Below are 19,935 nucleotides of genomic sequence, written 5' to 3'. Positions count from 1 at the left end.
TGATTGACACCTCCAACACATCATATACAGCCTCCTGTCCTACATACAAGACACCTATCACTTCCTGGATAGTCTCAAATCAATTCCCACTCCTCTCTCACCTAGAATCCTACTTGGCACCATCGATGCAACCTCACTATAGTCAACATCCTACACACATACACAACTTGTTAGCCATAGAACACTATTATGAAGAATTAAGGCACAGTGGCTGACGGAAGTAGCTGTTTCAGTAGAAGGTGTGTGGACTGATATTCACTTGTTTCTGGTTGCTGCCAACCTTATCTTTTAATAAGATGTGCAAAGAGTATTGTCATCGAACATATCGAAAAATTTAAATCATTTCAGATTCAGTTACATACAATATTTCTCTTAATTCTAACTCTGTGCATCATGTCAAATTCCGTTTAGTAGCATGTAGATGCACTGAACACGTTGTCATCAGCTAACTCATCATAAAGTGAACAAGTAATTTTTCCCAATGGCCACCTGAAAGACTTCCTAAAGCCTTGTTTACTGTCACCCCAGTGAACATCATCCTTACACATAATTACTTCACATCTGAGGGTCAGGCCTACAAATAAATTAAGGGACTGCCATAGGAACAAGGACGACCCCTTCCTATGCCAATCTTTTCATGGATCACTTGGAAAAAGCACCTCTTGAGACTGAGAATCTGGACCACCTGGCTCAGTATAGATTTATCGAAGACATCTTTATGTCCTGGACTGAAACAGAACTCCTCTGTTTACTTCAGCAACTTAATTCCTTTTCAAAGTCCAAAACCACATACCTTGATGTTGGCCTCAACTTCAATGAAGCTCACATCCAAACTTTAGTCCACATAAAGCTAACCAATAAGCAACAATAACTGCAGTCTCATTAAAATCCTTCTGGATGTATTGCCACATCACCTTAGGAAATAATTGAAATAGTAAAATATTGACATTTCAGCTGAGTTTCTGCGGTCTTCCTGAGGGCAATGCTAATTAGCTGGGGAGTGGGTCACATTTGTTAAATTTTATTGGCCCAGAAATAACATTGATGGGTGTAAAGAGGAGGGTATATGTGGTCAACCATTTGTAAGTTGCACAGGCTACCCTCGGTAGTCTAGCGACACTGTTAGGAAAGCGATATCCTGCTGCACCCACTGTCCAGCTAATTAGTTGTTGTCATGAGAAAAACTACTGCAACTCAGCTGAAATATCAGTATATTTTGCTAGTTTAAGTATCTTGTAATATGATATGGTAGTACACCAATGAGACTGCTATATGTTTAAGCCTTTGGCCTTTTCTTCTGAAGTAAAAAAAAAAAAAAAAAAAAAAAACACCATACACACACTTTCACATAAGCATAAGTCACACTCACATGACCACTGCCTCTGTATGCTGTGGCTGGATGCAGCTATGCATGTGTGAATGTGTGTGTTTTTTCTACTTTGGAAGAAAGCCTTTTGGCCGAAAGCTCAAATGTATAGCAGTCTTTTTGTTGTGTCTCTCTGCAGCTCAGTGTTTCCTCTATATGGGGAGTAGCAATTTATCCTTTTAATAATATTGCTGTTATTTCATCCTGAACTTTGTGGTGTTTAATACACCAAGAAGAATTTTAATGAAATTGACACTGGATGTGGAAGCATGCATACACTTATCTGCAAAACTTAAGGATGAGATAGATAAAGTAACATAATGTATTAAAAATTCAGTGGAAATGAATGAAAGAGCACAAGGATATTGTCAGACATCTCTCAGTCATGCACAGGAAGCTGGGCATCATATGGTTTCAGGTCAGCTTGACTATAGTACCAGCCCTGCAATGTGATGCAGTTGATGGAACTGAACAAGAAAATGTATGTCAATCAGCAAGCAGTTACAATTCACTGTGGTGATATTGTTGATTACAACATGGCCCAGAGACAACAATTGGATGACTTCACACAGGGAACAGTCATTGAGAAGCTGGAAGGAGGATGAAGTGGCAGAAGTGTAGCCCAGGAGTTTGGCACTGTTCCATCATTGCTTCAAGTGCATTGTCAGCCTTCCAAACCAAAGGCACTGCTACCCAAAGGAGAGGACGTGGTCCACCATGATCAAATATAGCTGCAGATGGCTGCTATGTGCAACAGACAAGAAGGGACCCACATCAAACAGTGAGTGAAATTGCAACCACATTTAACAGGACTGTGAGATACACAATCTCATACTTCACAGTGGCATGGTGACTGTGTGGAGGTAGTCTTAATGCCCAGTGACCAGCACATTGTGTTGCATTGACATCTGCACATGAGCAGCACCATTTGCAATGTAATGCCCCCAGGAACATTGTCAAGCATAACTGTGACCTGTCCATTCTTGTTAATCTACCCCTCTCTCCTCCCCAAAGAGGGAAATACAGGGTTATTACAAATGATTGAAGCGATTTCACAGCTCTACAATAACTTTATTATTTGAGATATTTTCACAATGCTTTGCACACACATACAAAAACTCAAAAAGTTTTTTTAGGCATTCACAAATGTTCGATATGTGCCCCTTTAGTGATTCGGCAGACATCAAGCCGATAATCAAGTTCCTCCCACATTCGGCGCAGCATGTCCCCATCAATGAGTTCGAAAGCATCGTTGATGCGAGCTCGCAGTTCTGGCACGTTTCTTGGAAGGAGGAGGTTTAAACACTGAATCTTTCACATAACCCCACAGAAAGAAATTGCATGGGGTTAAGTCGGGAGAGCGTGGAGGCCATGACATGAATTGCTGATCATGATCTCCACCACGACCGATCCATCGGTTTTCCAGTCTCCTGTTTAAGAAATGCTGAACATGATGATGGAAGTGCGGTGGAGCACCATCCAGTTGAAAGATGAAGACGGCGCTGTCGGTCTCCAGTTCTGGCATGAGCCAATTTTCTGCGGGCTACGCGTGAAACTTGCCCGCACGCGTTCAACCGTTTCTTCGCTCACTGCAGGCCGACCCGTTGATTTCCCCTTACAGAGGCATCCAGGAGCTTTAAACTGGGCATACCATCGCCGAATGGAGTTAGCAGTTGGTGGATCTTTGTTGAACTTCGTCCTGAAGTGTCGTTGCACTGTTATGACTGACTGATGTGAGTGCATTTCAAGCACGACATACGCTTTCTCGGCTCCTGTCATCATTTTGTCTCACTGCGCTCTCGAGCGCTCTGGCGGCAGAAACCTGAAGTGCGGCTTCAGCCGAACAAAACTTTATGAGTTTTTCTATGTATCTGTAGTGTGTCGTGACCATATGTCAATGAATGGAGCTACAGTGAATTTATGAAATCGCTTCAATCATTTGTAATAGCCCTGTATTTGTTTCAAAAGTTAAGTAGTATGTCCCTTTTATTTTTATACATGTCTATCACCAGTACTATACACTTACCTTATGATGGTAAGTTCCAACCAGCCTTTCTGTCTCATAATTTATCTCTTTGTAGAAAGGTCATCATAGCTTGCCACATGAGTGCAAATCTGCCAGCCAAAATGACTGACCTCAGTCCCACATTGAAGATATCTTTTATACTCCTCTGCAAATATTTTACATAAATATTTATCTCATAAAGAAAATCTCAAAACATTATCCACAATGTGTTTTCCACTGGACACTGTCTCAGTTAACACAATGACTTTGACAATCTAGATTAGAAAACTAAGCCAAAACCCTAAATGATTTTGGTGAGCAAGTTTCATACACATTATGTAATTCTATGTGCTGTGGGATATTCACTGTATCATACTTTTTTTGTGGAACATCGTATACATCAATGCATTGCATTCTGAAACTACATGGGTCATGCTACATTATGGACCCTTACATGAACTTTGAGTTGAATGTGGATATACTGAAGCTGCACTTGATCACCCCTATGGCCATGAAAGAGAACTGCAAATTAACAATAGATTTGAAGAACTTTTAAATGCCTGTATGTTAATTGTGTCAAACTGCAGGATGCACAGGTGGTGTAAAAGACTGTAGGGAAGTATAAGAACTTGAGATAATTCCAAGCAATGGTTTGTGATTTGTTTCAATGAAGATGGATGATGTTTTGCTAGACAGTAGGTTATAAGAGGACCTTTACTTAATTGCTATATGGTTCCAAGATCGAAGAGCAAAATGGTTTACTGTAGTCTGATTAAACACCAGCATCAAGTTATCCATTATGATCAACATAACAAACGGTGTAGATGCAAAAATCTACAGAGTTTATCCTACCTTAGTGAGGATAGGAGTTACATAAAATTTATTGGAACTGTTTTGCAGCAGTTTTTGTTGGAGACCGTTGAGACAGAAATCCTATTACTCTCATCTTATGGTAGGTTTACACATTCTCATTGGAATATGCTAATTATTACTTAAAATTTAATGTTATTCATTGGGCAAAATATTTTCTGATATTTAAGAGCCTTTGGAAGCTATCTGATTTGTCTCCATAGTTGTATAATCAGTGTGGCCGATTCCCATGTGGAGGATCAGGGTTCAATTCCTGGTACTGCTGGGATGTTTTCCTTGGTGGGAGGAATGGAATAGGCTCCACTGAGCCTCATGATACCAATGGAGGAGCTGCTTGAATGAGAAGTAGTGGTTTCAAGGCCTGCAAAGCTGACAACAGCCGGGAGAGGGTGTGCTGCCTCCATGCTCATCCATACCACATCCAAATGACACCATTGGCTGTGGATGACATGGTGGCTGGTCACTCCTGATTAGCAAGTCTGAAGCCACAATGGTAGAGTTTTGGAAGCAACATGATTTTCAGAGAAAAGAATCTCTAGCAGCCCCCCACAGTACAATTCATACAGTTAAACTCTTTATGATATTTTTTTGTTATTACGATGACAAGTATACACTGAAATTACTTAATTTTTTTATATAATACATTACATTTATTGTACTGAAATACAGGATACAGCCAGTATATTTTAACAGCACAGCAGTAAAACTGCTAAACTGTTCAGTAGCTGAATATTACATAAATCAGCATTAAAATAAAACATCATCAACAGCACTCCACATCTTCAAAGATGAAAATTACATTTCTTCCACCTTCCTTCAGCTTTTGATTAAAAAGGACATTATAAATACACAAATTCATCAGCAAATCTATATAATGACATGCTCAATGGCAATAAATTATCTGTCAGTCTTAAATGACTTTTAAGATTCTACGATACATGGAAGAAGATAATATATTACAAGAGCTGCTACAGTATAGCTGCATATCTACAACTATGTTCCTTCAAAGGAGTAAACATTGTAATACTTTTCTATAGCAAATGTTCAGAATGAGAAAAAAGAACAACAAATATTTGCACATCATACAATATTATACCATAGATACACACTCATTATTCATCTTACTTCAAATCTGCATACATGCAGTGAATGAAAATGTACTGATGAACATAGTAATAGCACAGTAAGTATTTTCAAACTATGAGCACAAACTTCCTCTCACCCTTATTCTACACTGCGGACGCCATTATTGATACTCTGATTACTATTAAGCAGGCTGCTCAGATTATACAGACATTTGCACTGTCCTTGTGCAATCAAAAGTTCATCTTTCATAGGGGAAATTGTTCCACAGGCATGTCCATTACTTCACAGGAATGAATAATCAGTCACATTTCATGACTATCAGGGAAAAAACCCACCTCAAAATTGTTCATCTTTCAATTTAATGCCTTATGCAATATGTTTTGCTATTACTGGTGAATAAGACTAAGTTTGAGATCTCGAGCAAGATGGGAAACATCCACAACTGAGTCAACCATCTCCTGCACTGCTGTGACAGAAGGGAAATGAAGAGCAGCACGTTTGGTCTTTGCAACAGTTGTGGCAAGAGCTTCACTTAGTGCATTTGCACAGGTGAGGACTCGTGCACGCACACCTGGGTGGACAACATTCCGGTGGACAGTGTCACCAATATGCACTAGGCGATGGGCACTGAGGACTACAAACTTTCCATGTGCCAAAAACACTTTCGGTGGCTGATTACGTTCAACAGTCTGGAGAAATGCATCAATAGCGTGGGTCAATAATGCAGAATGTGTGGCTGTTTGTGCAGCATAAAACGCTAAAACCTGTCGATCGTTGGCATCCAGCTCAGAACTTCCATCTGCTGGTGGTGTTGTTTCGGTGGTTTGTTTAGGCTCTCCTGAAAAGGAAAAACAAAAATCTTCATTATTCCCATGATGATAGTACACTTCTGTCATGACATAGCAGCCTGTTAATGTAACAAACTACAAACAATATTTTACATTTATGACATGAATGTGAGAAGAGATCTTAATTTTCTTAAATACTAATCAAACAATGGAAACTCCAGGTAGGAATATCAACAATATAGGAAAAGATAGATTACTACATTGCTACTTACTGTAAAGAAGACATGTCAAGTTGCAGACGGGCAAAGACCTTTGTTGGGGGGGGGGGGGGGGGGGGGGGAGAGAGAGGGAGAGAGAGAGAGAGAGAGAGAGAGAGAGAGAGAGAGAGAGACACACACACACACACACACACACACACACACACTCTCTCTCTCTCTCTCTCTCTCTCTCTCTCTCTCTCTCTCTCTCTCTCTCTCTGCCAGCGTATCGAGGCAGAATGCTACATCACATGGGATGCAAGTAGCAATCTGGAGGCGGTGTAGAAGAGTAGAAGGAGAAGGGGAAGGAATAGTAGTGTATGGGTGGGGGGAGAGGCAAACACTGTCTGGGGAGTGTGCAAGGGCTAGACTGCCAACAGGTGCAGCATCAAGAGATTGGTAGATTGTAGGGCAGGGAGGTGGGGGTAAAAAGGAATAGAAAAGGAGAGGAGTGGGGAAAGACAGGCAGATGCATTGGTAGAGGGCTGCAACTAAAGAGGGCATGAGACAAGAATGGGGAGGAGATAGGAGGACAGAAGGGGTGGAAACAGTTGGTTGGAGGATGTGTGTTTAGTATGTTACCGTAAGTTGATGCTTGGATAATTACGGGAGCGGTGAATGTGTTGTAAGGACAACACTCCTATCGATTCCCCTCCCCAACCCTCTCCAGATTGCTGCTTGCATCCCATGTGATGTCTCATTCTGGCTTGAAATCCTGGTTGGTGTGTGTGTGTGTGTGTGTGTGTGTGTGTGTGTGTGTGTGTGTGTGTGTGTGTGTGGAGGGGGGGGGGTCTCTCTCTCTCTCTCTCTCTCTCTCTCTCTCTCTCTCTCTCTCAACTGATGAAGGCTACGGCCAAAAGCTATATGCAAGTGTCTTTTAATTGTGCCTTTCTGCAACTTAATGTGTCTTCTTTATGGTAAGAAGCAATCTTTCCTAAATACTGTATGTTTCATGTCCTAACAATTAATGGTTTGCATTTCATATTATTAGGGAAAAATATTTAGAAAAAAGATATTTTGTACTGTTATCAAAATCTTGACACGATATATTGTTTCAGAGGAGTGGAACAACAATGAGTATGTGGGAATATTAGTATCGCTGGCCAGTGAAAATAACTTGCAATTTTATCTCTGTTGGTTGATGGTAACAGTGCAGTTCACTCTGTGCTCAAGTGTGTTATGTTGTGTATCCTTGTATGTATAGAGTTTCTATGAAATAAAGTGTGTTGTGTACCCTGTATCACTGTGTCATCTATCATTCACTATCACTGTGTTCTGGAGTTCCACAAAAGAAAGAACATATAACTGTGCACATAAAATGTAACATTTTTTGCAGACACTTTTGTTAAACAATACAACTGATAGTAAAATCATTAAGGATATGGTGAAATAAGGCACAAAATATCCAATATAGAATTTATCATTACATTAGCCTTTCACCTGTTAACAAGAAAAATTACATTAGATACTGGAATGTAAGTATCTTCATATCGGTAGAGTTAAATAACACATGAAGTAATCATTATATAACTCATTTTAAAAGTTAAATACAGCAAAGCCTTATTTTTCTACTTTAAACTTTTTTTCGTTTGCTGGGGCTCACTGAAATACCATAACTTTCACTTTATGTGTTTGAGATCTAAATAATATGAGGCCAACAATAATTATGCTTTCTCACGTAATTCCCAGTTCTATACTTCTATAAAATATTTTTCAAGATATCTGGTAGACCTTTCACTGGACAGTTACTGTCTGTTTCTTCTATTGATTCACAAGATATTGCTCCAAAATTGAGCCTGTCAGAGATGATACCACAGCTAAAGGCCAATATTTACATTCTGGAGATAAAATTATAAGTACGGTTGATGTAAATAGAAATTAAAAAAAATTGATCATAGCTCTTTGAAGTCATTTTAATTTTACAGGTAAGAAAAGATCACATGAATTGATTGTCTTGTTTTCAGCAAACTACTTGTGAACTGATAATTCTGCACAGTCAGTGTTAGTGAAGGAACATTTAGTTGTCTTGATTCAACTACTCTCTTCCTACAAAGCTTTTTGTCCAACATTTTCAAACCATTTGCATGGTAATGATGGTTAAATGTTTTATAATGAAATAAAAATGGGAAACACACAGTGGGCTGGAAACAATTGTGAGCATGAGTTGACATTGGATTGAGACTGTTATGTTGGGTGGAGATATCCTTTCCACACCTATAACAATGACTGGAATTTTGCCCCAGAGTCATAAATGTAAATACAACACTCTTCTCTTGTCTTCTCTCAAGTTTTCTTGGAGTGACTGATTAATAGTGCGCTTTTGGGTGTTCAGCCAAGTTGTTGATTCCATTTTTATGCAGAGTATTTTGATGACTGACACACCTGTTTTCTTCAGGTGCTGCGAGCTGTGTTGTTATGCATACTCACTGTCTGGATTCCAGTATGACTGGTGTCCAGGCAGTTAGTACACATTACAACACATCCCATAGCACCAGAGGAAGACAGCTGGGTGAATTTTTGAAATACTGTGCATAAAAATGGAATCAACAAGTGCACCATTACTCTTCTCCTGTGATAATCCTTTGCGTGAATCTTTTGCCATCATCACCTCAATCAAGAAGTTCTTTGTGTCATTCAATGTTTCTTCTGCTCTTCATTTCAAATGAAGAACAAACTCAGATATAGCTTTATGCATGTTCAATTTTTTAGTTAAAAACTTGTGATTCAAAAATTGAAATTCCAACCTCTTCTGGAAGTTCCCTGGCAGAAACCTATTGTCACACAACAGATCTTTGATTTCCTGAATGTTAATTCTACCAGATGAGATGACAAACCTGCCTTGTTGAGAACCATCTTCTTCAATTAGCAGTCATTGTTGAGCCATTTTTAACTAGTTGTACAACCTAAACTATAAGTTTTTTTTTTGACATTTCAAATATTTCTGTACATGTTTTTGTTATTTCCACACAAAATTTCATAGTCCACCATTGCTTCTGTAAATCCTCAGCTACCTTTTACTCAAAGAACAATGTTTTGGAAACTAAATGATGTTTCAACAATGTGAAACAATGAAATAGTTTGCTGTACTGCCAATGTTATGTCAACAGAATGCCACTCTGTTGGTTAGCGGAATTTCCCTTTTGTATAATAACGAAACCTGATATGAGGTGCTACCCAAAAGTTCCCAGAATGTATGCATAGTTTGTAAAATCTAGCTAATATGACATAACGCCCCAAATAGATACCTCATATATTCTTTGTGGGTCAGCACTGCAAGAGGCTTTATGCTAGGTAGCCATGTTTCGCTGTTATGTTCATTTCTCCATTGTTGTGTGTTTTGTTTCTTGCAAAATTAATGACAGAAGATGTCTGGGAGCAATATATGTGCATAAACTTTTGTTTCAAACTCTGAGAAACCATTTCAGTAACACAAAACATGTTTAAAGCAAGTATTTGGGGAAGATACCTTGGGTCACAGTCAAACTTATCACTGTCTTAAATGTTTTCTAGATGGCATAACATCATTTGACAATGTTCCCTATTCAGGATGGCTGTTAACTGGCATTAATTCTGACAGTGTCACTGCTGATCATAATATGGTGCTATAAGATGATAGGCAGACTGTCCAGGACATACGCAACTTGTGGGGCTGCCTTATGGGACTCCTCAGAGGATTGTGTCCAACAAACTGCACATGCAATGGATTGCAGGAAAAATTTGTGCTGAAAATTCTCACAGAGAGCAGAAACAACAATGTGTGTGATTATGCAGAGAACTTCAAGAAAGGCATGAAAGTGAACTGCTGATGAACGCTTGGTTTATGTGTGTGATCCAGAAGACAAACAACTGTTGTCACAATGGGAAGGTTCATGATCACCCCATCCCAAGAAAGTCCAGCAAATGAAGAATAATGTGAAATCCATGCTCATATGTTTCTTCAGCATGGAAGGCATTGTCGATAAGGAGTTCATCCCTCCTTTTCAATCTGTCAATGCCGTGTTCTAACATGTTCCGAGGTACATAAGGAAGGATGTGTGATGAAAACGTGCAGAAGAGTGGCACACATGTGACTGATTCCTCCATCAAGAAAATGCAAGGTCACACAATGCGTTGATCTTCCAGGCATTCCTGGCAAAAAAAAAAAATTACCATTGTTCCTCATCCATCATATTCAGCTGACCTTGAGCCGAGCTACTTTTGCTTGTTCCCCAGATTGAAACTCAAGTTTAAAGGCTGAAGATTTCACACAGTTGAGGAGATTCATGCAGAACTGCAAGTGGTGATAAATTGTCTCACAAACAGTGCATTCCAGAGAGTGTTCAGTTCATGAAAAACCACTGGGAGCAGTGTGTGTGGCTTTGAAGGTGACTGGTGAACAACAGCTGGGTAAAATGCAATGTTATTTACTGGTGTATTTTGGGAACTTTTTGGTAGCACCTCAGACAGAGTTATTTGTGACTCCACATAATGTGATTTATCCAGGAGATTCACAATGCATACTGAATATTATGGTCAGAGTCTGCTAGACTCACTTAAGTCAGACTTTCCAGTGAAATCAGGTAATCTCCTAGTGACATTAAGTAATAATAGTGCAGAAATCTGTGCCAAAGGACAAAATTTACCAATTAAGTGCTATTAGTGAAAGACAGAGGATGACCAATGACAATGATACCTCAGGTCAGATTGGCTGAAAGATATGTGTTTAACAAATTTCAGTACGTGCTTGGAAATCTAAATTTGGGAGTCAGGTGGCCATCCTCCTGGGTGCAGAAGGTAGAATCCTGGTCTTTCTAGAGTGGAGGCGATGTTCAAGAGTATTCCATGTTTCTATAGTTAGAAACACAGAGATTAACAAACTTTTTCTTCCAATACAAATAGGTTAAAGACTTTACAAGTGTGTTTCCCATGTAAGGGCAAGAAATGCGAATCACTTATTTATGATTTTTAGAATAGAATTATGGGTTAATGCATGTGCATATGATTGGTAGAGAGGTCTTCTTTGTAAACTATGGTGCTGTTGGTTAGCTGGAAGTGGTGTTGACTGAAGAGACATACCTGGCAATAATATGTTTCTGTGTACAATTCGATTTCCACACAGTAGTTGTCACTGATGTTAGAGTAGTGAATATTTTAATCTTGCTTCACTGGTGTTAGTGAGGCTAGTAAGCCTTACTAAGACCAATTTATGAGAGTATCATAGCCAAGAATTGATCCAAGTCCATCAGTAAACATTTGCTTTTCTAATAAGTATTGGTAGCGTAATATGTGGCATAATTTTGGCCTGCACAACACACATCACTATGAGTGCATAGATTCTGGCCATAAACACATAGGATACTTTTTGCAACACTATGACATCATGAAGAATGAGGGAAGGAACATCTCAGCTGGCTTCACCCAACACTATATGAACAAGTTTATAAGTGAAAAATTCAGCTCTTTTTTAAAGACTGATATCACATTTCCCAGGGCAAGAGGAGGAGGAGGAGAGAGAGAGAGAGAGAGAGGGTGGGGGTGGGGGGGTTGTGTGTGTGTGTGTGTGTGTGTGTGTGTGTGTGTGTGTGTGTGTGTGTGTGTGTGTGTGTGTGTGTGTGTGTGTGTGTGTGTGTAAGACTTGTATGTCAATTAGAAATAGATAAAAATTAAAAAATACATTTAATTATGCATGCAAGCGCGCGCGCGCACACACACACACACACACACACACACACACACACACACACACAAGGAACGCTGTTTATTTCACTTAAATAGTTCTATTTGCTACTAGCTTTTTTGTTGCAATGCTAGTGACTCACCTATGACAGCAGCAGACTCTGCCTCCTTGACAAGAGCATCATACGATTTACGCAACTCAGCTGGCAGGGAGTCGAGGATCTCTGCATCTTGCCGTGCAACACTTTCTCGTGACTCTAGGTTGACATAGTCATAGTCCTCCAGCCAATCAGAACCACTGCTTGGCGGTGGAGGTGAAGCAGCACGCTTGAATAGTAACGTTGAGTTGCCCTGGATGAAGGAGGCAGCTTGGCGCACATCCTCTGTGAGAGCACGCGCACATGCAACCAGCTGGTCCAGAGCATCCGGTGTGCGGCAGTTCTCTTCACCCTGAGGGCACAAATAGACGTAAGCACTCTATCACAAAAGTTCAGCATCTCAAGAAAACAGAAACATAATGTGTTTTAAAGGCTAAATTTCAATGCTTTTTATAAGTTATAGTGTTCATAAATAGTAATTTTTGCAAAGCTGGCAACCTTCCTTATTTTATCACTTTTCATGCAATACTCATCAAAGTTTAAATCACAGTTATCATGCACAGTGTCATCATAACAGTGTATTTAGCCCTTAGAATGTATGAACAATATTCATCAGAATATTGGTCACTCGCCCTAACGAAGCCACACCCAGTATCAAGTAGTCATTTATATGTGGAGGTGAATATTATGAACATAGAGGGAGGAGAGAAGTAGCATGGTGGCACAAAGGCATGTGAAATCTAAGAACTGGTTGACAAACTGTTGTAAGGGTTATCCATGAAGTAACAATCATTAGTCTTCATAAATTCAAGAAATATATTTAATCAATGAAAGATATGTCAACTGCAGATTTGAAGCTTATTTTTACTAAACAAAATTTTAGGCTCAAAAGCTAAATTTAAATTATATTCTGCAATTGTCACTAAATAATCCTCATTCCTGAACTATTTTATCAAAAACTCTGATTTAAAAATTATTAGGTTTTGACAATTGAATATGCTTTTTACCAGAATGTCTTGACTATCAAAATGGACAAGTGTGCACAGTGCCACAAAATTGTCAGAAATGGCAATCAGTGTGAGGAATGTTAACATTGTCCTCATATAGGATGTTCTAGTAGAACTTACAGGAGGAATGATGTGATTCAGTTCTGAAAATGCCATGACTATCAGTACCATTACACAGTACTAGATAAAGAGCAACTTATCTTGAAACTCTGAGGTGATTTGGCAGTAGTGTAAGAAGAGCTAGCAGTTTCAAAAGCTCTAGTTTGCTCTAATCATGTTAGGGCTAGAAAAGAAGAGTGGATTACTTACAGTCAAACCTTGGTTGAGCTTTGTTTACAATGTAAAACAAACAATCTCTGTTGACGATATTGTGATGCAGATTTGTAATAATGCACAACAGATTAGAATGGAATAAAACATGTATGTAAGACTTGTATGTCAATTACAAATAGATAAAAATTCCAAAATACATTTAATTTTATGTCATTTGTCTATTATTTCCAGTGCTTTAAAAATAATACATAAACATACACACAAAATCCTAAACAGTGTTATTATTTACAGTTAAAAACTGCTAAAGATTAATTCCCCCCTCAGTAAACTGGGTAGTGTCACTGTAATGCTCCAGACTGCACAAGGCTCACTGCACCTGCAGTTGTCCATTGCTGAGAAGAATGCACACGGCAGCAAACTAAGAGTGCATCACCATGCAGTGGAGAGTGGATTAGTATGTGCCAATCTAAAAAGTGGTTTTTTGTTCAGCCTGGGGATGATGGGCTGGTTTTTCTCTTATTCTTCTGCACAGGTTGAGGTCACAGTGTACTTGGCTGGCTTAAAGGCTGGCAACTTTCCACTGTGTTAGGTTGTTTCCAGCAGCTCTTGGAAAGAGACTTTGAATAATTTGGGCAGGAAGCAGCAATTTCCAGGGACGTGTTGTTAGGAGGAGCAGTAAATAGCCAAATGAAATAGTTGTATTCAGTTCCTGAGGCTTTTTGGCAGAAAGGCCTGGATATAAAATAATTTTATGGAATGCTTTTGCAGCTTGCAAAATTGGGAGTTCACCGTCACTTCTCATAGAATGTAGAAGTTGTGTGTCCTCTGGGGCGGCTGTCATGTTTTGTGCTGTACTTTTGAATTTGAGAGAAGGTGATCCTTTCAATCAGTCAAGCTGGTTCTTGCAGTACGGAAAACTGAGATAATCTGAAAGAGTGTTCCTGCATCCAGGTGTAGATTTCTGATTGAGTTATTTCCAGTGTTGCCATTTGGTGAGTGTTCACTTGCTCCATAGACACAGACCTCACAATACATTGTGGAGCCAAGCAGCTAGGAGGATGATGGTGATTACTGGATGAGATGGATTTGCAAATGTTTAATTGAAACCAATAAATTGTACTCCCTTGGAAATTTAAGTGTGGTCTTTTTGTGTTGCCTTTTCCCTGATGACTCTAAATCATATTCCTGCTTTGTTATTGCGGGGATTAACAACAAATATTCCAGTCCAGGAGTCAGATCCCAGAATCTTCTTGAGAATAGTTACACAGTGAAGGGATTTAATTATTGACTTTAAAGAAGTGAGAAGTTTAACCCTGTCTCGTGGATCAGATTGAGCATCTTATGAATGAGTTTACAAATGTAGCAGGTCACATAATTAATCTAAGTCCACCAACTGATGTTTCCAGGTACATCCGTATATGAGTATGTTGCATAATTAGTGTTGCACACCGCTCAGTGCTGACAGTGCGCAGTTTCTGGGCACAGCCATAAGTGTGACATCACTTGACATCACAGAAGATTTGAAGAGAAGTTTTCAATATGCTGTTTGGATAAACCACCAATGCATAAAGGTTGGGTCATACTTGACATCAACAGAATGGACACATCAACTCAATTTTTCCCCTCTTATCGCAGCACAGAACATTGAAAGTGAGATTATGAGATACATCTGTTACATAAAAACTCAGAATATTGTATCAGAATTAAAAATTAGCCATTATAAAGTTTATTATTCGGCAAAACAAACTTCACAACTGATGTTCATTACAAAGTTCATATGATAAACTGATGAGAAGTGAAAGAAGAGGAAAAGTATTATCCAGACATTTCAAAAGATCAACATTTATTTGCAAGAGAAAATATATACATACAACTGCATCAAATAATATTAAAAAGGCAACACAATGAGCCATTTTATATTACACTTTTGCTTATTTCCTTTCAAGAGGCCAAATAAAGTAAAAAACAAATGTATTTTTCTCCTTCAGTAGAGATGAGTTTTTCACTGCTAACAAAACGATATTTAAGGAAAGTTCTTTCATCAATTTATGCACTGTGTGAGCTTTTCCTTTGTCCAGGTATTGCACATTGTAAAATGTAAAACATTTTTCCTTTCCGATATCTGGCTCATTTTCTGGAACATTGCCCATGGAAAAAATAATGAGGACTTCATGGAACTTTTGCGATGGGCCATGCAAAAAAAGAAAAAAAGGTTCAACATTTCACATCAGCAGATGATGCCTCATCAATTTTAACACCAAAACTTTCTTCATGGCAAACACTGACACTGATTTTGACATTGACATCACATCCCATTCTAGAGCACTGCATCAACACAGCAAAGCTGAGTAAGCAACAGTAAAAAAATGTAAATGTCAATTGGCATTGTTGGCTAGGATATCCCACAGAGTGGGTTCAGCCACCTGGCAGAGGGAAAGGTATTCTTCCTCTGCACACATTGGCCCTTTCCTTGCAGATATTTTCGAGCTGTGTCATATGTATATTTGTGGAGTGTAGGCAAGTGTAATGGATTGATCAGCCAGAACTTTATGACCACTGACGTGCTATTGATATAAAGCTGTTGTGGCAATAGCAGCATCTCTTGGCAAGGAATGCTTGTAAGTCAGACACAGGCACAGTGCATGTAGTATCAGTGAGCATGCTGCCCGTTTTTTTCAATGGGAAGGTGCGGTGTCTATCTGAGGTTGAGTGAGGGCAGATTGTTAGGGGTCAGAGGCTCAGCGCAAGTATTTCAGAAACTGCACGACTAGACAGGTGTTCAAGAAGTTCTGTGGTCAGTGTCTTCAACATGTGTTGAAACCAAGGCGAAACCATGTCCAGACATCATGAGATTGGGCATCCACCCCTCATTACCGATGTCCCATGTCCTAGCCTGGGCAGTCTGGTGAAACAGGACAGGAAGCAAACTGTGGTGGAACTAACATCAGATTTTAATGCTGGCCAATGTACAAGCATGTCTGAACACACAGTGAACTGAACACCCCTAATGATGGGCCTCTGCAGCTGACAACCCATGCATGTGCCAATGTTAACACCACGACATTGGCACATATGACTGAAGTGGGCATGTAACCATTGGCACTGGATGTTGGCACAATGGCAGAGCATTGCTTGGTGTGATGAATCCCGATACTTTCTTTATCATGCTGATGGGAGGGTGTGAATCCACCATCTTACAGGGGAACAGCTCCTTGACACCTGTACTGTGGGATGGAGACAAGCTGGCAGCAGCTCCATTATGCTCTGGGGAACATTGACTTGGACATCCATGGATCCATGGGTCCAGTGGAGCCTGTCCAAGGCATTGGCCAAGGAGTGTCGTATACTGGTTGTGGACCATATACACTCCTTCATGACAATCATGTTTCCTGAAGGCAGTGGTGTTTTTCAAAAAGATAATGTGCCATGTCCCAAGGCCAGGAGAGTAATGGAGTTGTTCAAGTAACACAGTAGCGAGTTTTAATTGATGTGCTGGCCTCCCAACTCACCAAATATGAATACTTTGGGGATTTGATTGAACGCGGCACAGGAGCTCATCACCCCATCCCCAGAATTTATCAAAATTAGATGACTTGTGTGTGCAAATGTGGTGCCAGCTCCCTCCAGTGACCTAACAAGACCCCAATGCTTCCATGCCACAGTGCACTGCCAGTGTTCTCCATGCCAAAGGTGAACATACAGGCTATTGGGTAGGTGGTCATAATGTTCTGGCTGATCAGTGTATAGTGTACCGTTATGTTTTTGTTATACGATGATGATGAGAGAGACAAACTCGGTATATAGCATACTCCTCTCGAAGAGCACCAACGCATCTGCCGAGCTTAATGTACCTATTTACAGGGTCAGATGCCCTCACTTCACGAGACACTGTTGAGAGATTTTGAATATAATCTAGGATGGCTACTCCTGCTTGAGTGCCTGCTGAGCACCCATGGGCAGTAGTGGACATTCAGGCAGCAGGGCTGTAGTGTATATGGGCACTGAAGACCTTGCTGTAATGTGCCCATCCCAACATATCCACCACCTGTAGTTTTATGACATTATTGTCGTCGCCTTGCATCCACAGGCAGTAGTGTGCAAGTGGTTTACACAAGTGCGGAAGTGTGCAATAGGGTAGGCTGCCTGGAGGTTAGCCCATTCTATAGTTGTGCCTGCCTGCAAGTGAGTCAATGAGTACTCCATAATGCATGTGCCCAGTGAGGTGGTGTTGGAGCAGCTTAGTAGAGTGTTAGAGGAATATCGTTGAGCCTGCACAAACTGCAGTTTCGTGGCCTTTCTGTATCCGTGAGAGTTCTTCGTGGCAATGCATGCCACTATACAAGTCAGTCATCATCAGCAGTTTCCGCCACTTCTTATTTAATTGTGCCAAGATTATTGTTACCCCAAAGTTCAGTAAACCTGAAGTTCTTCTGCAAAGCTATTGTCCCATTGCACTGCTTAGTGTGGTAAAAAACTTCTAGAATTAGTATTGCTTAACAGGATTGGTCAAATGATACTCATGGCTGTGCCGGTAGAACAGGCTGGCTTTCATCCCAATTGAAGCTATGTTGACTAAGTCCTGGCTCTCATTTCACATACTAAAGTGGGCTTTCAAAAGAAAACATCCATGGCTTTCATTGATCTATCAGCAGCCTACAATACCATCTGGAGAAAAGACCTGTTCTATAAGCTAATGAAGATAACTGTATTCCAGAAAAGTTACAAAGCTTATTGAGAACTTGATTGGTAAGGGAGGATTCCAGATCATCATGGGAAACAAAATCAGTAACCAGAAATTCCTCCAAAATGGCTTACCTCAAGGTTGGTATTAGCCCCACTGCTGTTTAGCCAGAAACAGTCTGTAAAAAAATTGGTTATGCTGAAGATTGCGCTATAGAAAGAAGAAACATTTGTTTTGAAACTTCGGAAGAAAAGTCTGTACTGGCAGGATACTTCTGAAAATTGAGTGTTAGACTTAATGCCACTAAGACAGAAGTGAATTGCTTCTATCTTAATAACAGACACTCCAGTAGAGTCTGGATATCTATACTAATGACAAACATCTTAGCCACAATAAGGAGACAATATATGTGGCTGTCACACTACACAGAATTCTGTCTTTTAAATCATACCTCACAAAAACTGCCACCAAACTGAGGACAAGAAATAATCTCATTCAAAAACTTTTTGGAACCACACAGGGATAATCAGCAACAACTCTGCAGACTTCTGCACTCAGCTCAGTGTACTCTGCGGCAGAGTACTGTGCACTGGCATGATCACACAGTGCTCATGTAAACAAAATTAATGTCCAGCTAATTAATGTCCAGCTTATTAATACTATGGATATCATTTTGGGAACAATTACATCTACTTCCACTATATGGCTGCCCATCCTATGTCACATATCACCCCAATATCTGCAATGGAAAGAAGCCTTGATCAGGGACTACAACCAGATTCAAGGAAGCCCTGGACTTTAATTGCGTTCTGATTTTCCTGATTTCAGAATCTATTTGTTCAAGGTATCCTCCTCTTGCACTTGCAAATAGTCTCACTGGGATTAACAATCACCAGTTCCTGGGGTAGGAAATGGCTCCAACATACCTCAACAACATGCCAGTTGTTGGCTCGTGTTATTGAGGAAGCCCCTGGGTTCGATCAACCCCGCAAGATATGCTCAACCCACAGAGAACAGGACATGGAAGATGTGCATATTCACTTATTTAAAAGAGGAATGCTGCCCTCACCAGTCCCACTGCTGCACAATGAGGCAGACTCTGGAACTCTTTAGTGAAGAATGCAACAACAGAGCATATAGGATGTAAGTTTGTTATTATGTCTTAAGTGTTGAGAAATAGTGTAATGTGATTCAACAGTGAAATGTACTTACAAGGGAATCATGCCTACTCTTCATCACCAATTTCATCATAATTTATGGTATATGCAGGGCTTGGCCAGAAATGAAAGCGACAGAAGAGGGAGCTCCACATGACCAAATGCTAGGAAAAACAGCAGTTTTGGTATCCGTGAAGTGCAGTTCCCAAGCAGCAGTTGGTGCACCAGAAAGAGTACAGAATGGTGGTAATTTATTATTTTCAATTTTTACCTTATTTGCACTGCAAATAAACCGAAATAATACTCAATATATTTCATTTATTAATATTTTCATAAATGGTATGAAAATGAAAGGCAAAAGAAAATCTGAGGTTGCAAAATAAATTTACAAGAAAGGATTGTACTTACAGCATCTCGAGGACTTTGCAAGTAACTTTCCAAAAAGTAATTTTAATTAATGCATACATGACTTGGTATTCCATTGGTTTCATTTTGACCTCTGAATAGCCTCCGGTAGCTGCACTTTAACGATAGATCCCTGGTGTGGGTAAAATAGCCTGGCCATTGGGGTCAAGGCCAATTAAAGCTACAGAGCTCATTCCCTTGCTAGCTGTTGATTGAATAATGTGAATTTTTCAGGAATAGCATAAAAACACAGTGAGAATACTGTTTTACTATAGAAACTTTAACAC

The 19,935-nt window shown here is 39.8% G+C and overlaps 1 protein-coding gene across 2 annotated transcripts in view; it reads right to left on the bottom strand.

The window, feature by feature from the left end:
- Positions 1–4,889: 4,889 nt before the first annotated feature.
- LOC126175546 (breast cancer anti-estrogen resistance protein 1) overlaps positions 4,890–19,935 on the bottom strand; it is a 519,279-nt gene continuing 504,233 nt past the window's right edge. For both annotated transcript variants that reach the window (XM_049922390.1, XM_049922391.1), the window contains exons 7-8: positions 12,171–12,477; positions 4,890–6,165 (exon numbers count right to left, since the gene is read on the bottom strand). In XM_049922390.1, coding sequence (XP_049778347.1) covers positions 5,714–6,165; positions 12,171–12,477 — 759 coding nt within the window. In that variant the 3' untranslated portion in view covers positions 4,890–5,713. The remainder of the gene's footprint in view (positions 6,166–12,170; positions 12,478–19,935) is intronic.

This window comes from Schistocerca cancellata, chromosome 3 (genome assembly GCF_023864275.1).
Source record: "Schistocerca cancellata isolate TAMUIC-IGC-003103 chromosome 3, iqSchCanc2.1, whole genome shotgun sequence".
Classification (NCBI taxonomy): Eukaryota; Metazoa; Arthropoda; class Insecta; order Orthoptera; family Acrididae; genus Schistocerca; species Schistocerca cancellata.
This window is presented reverse-complemented; position numbering and strand designations above follow the sequence as displayed.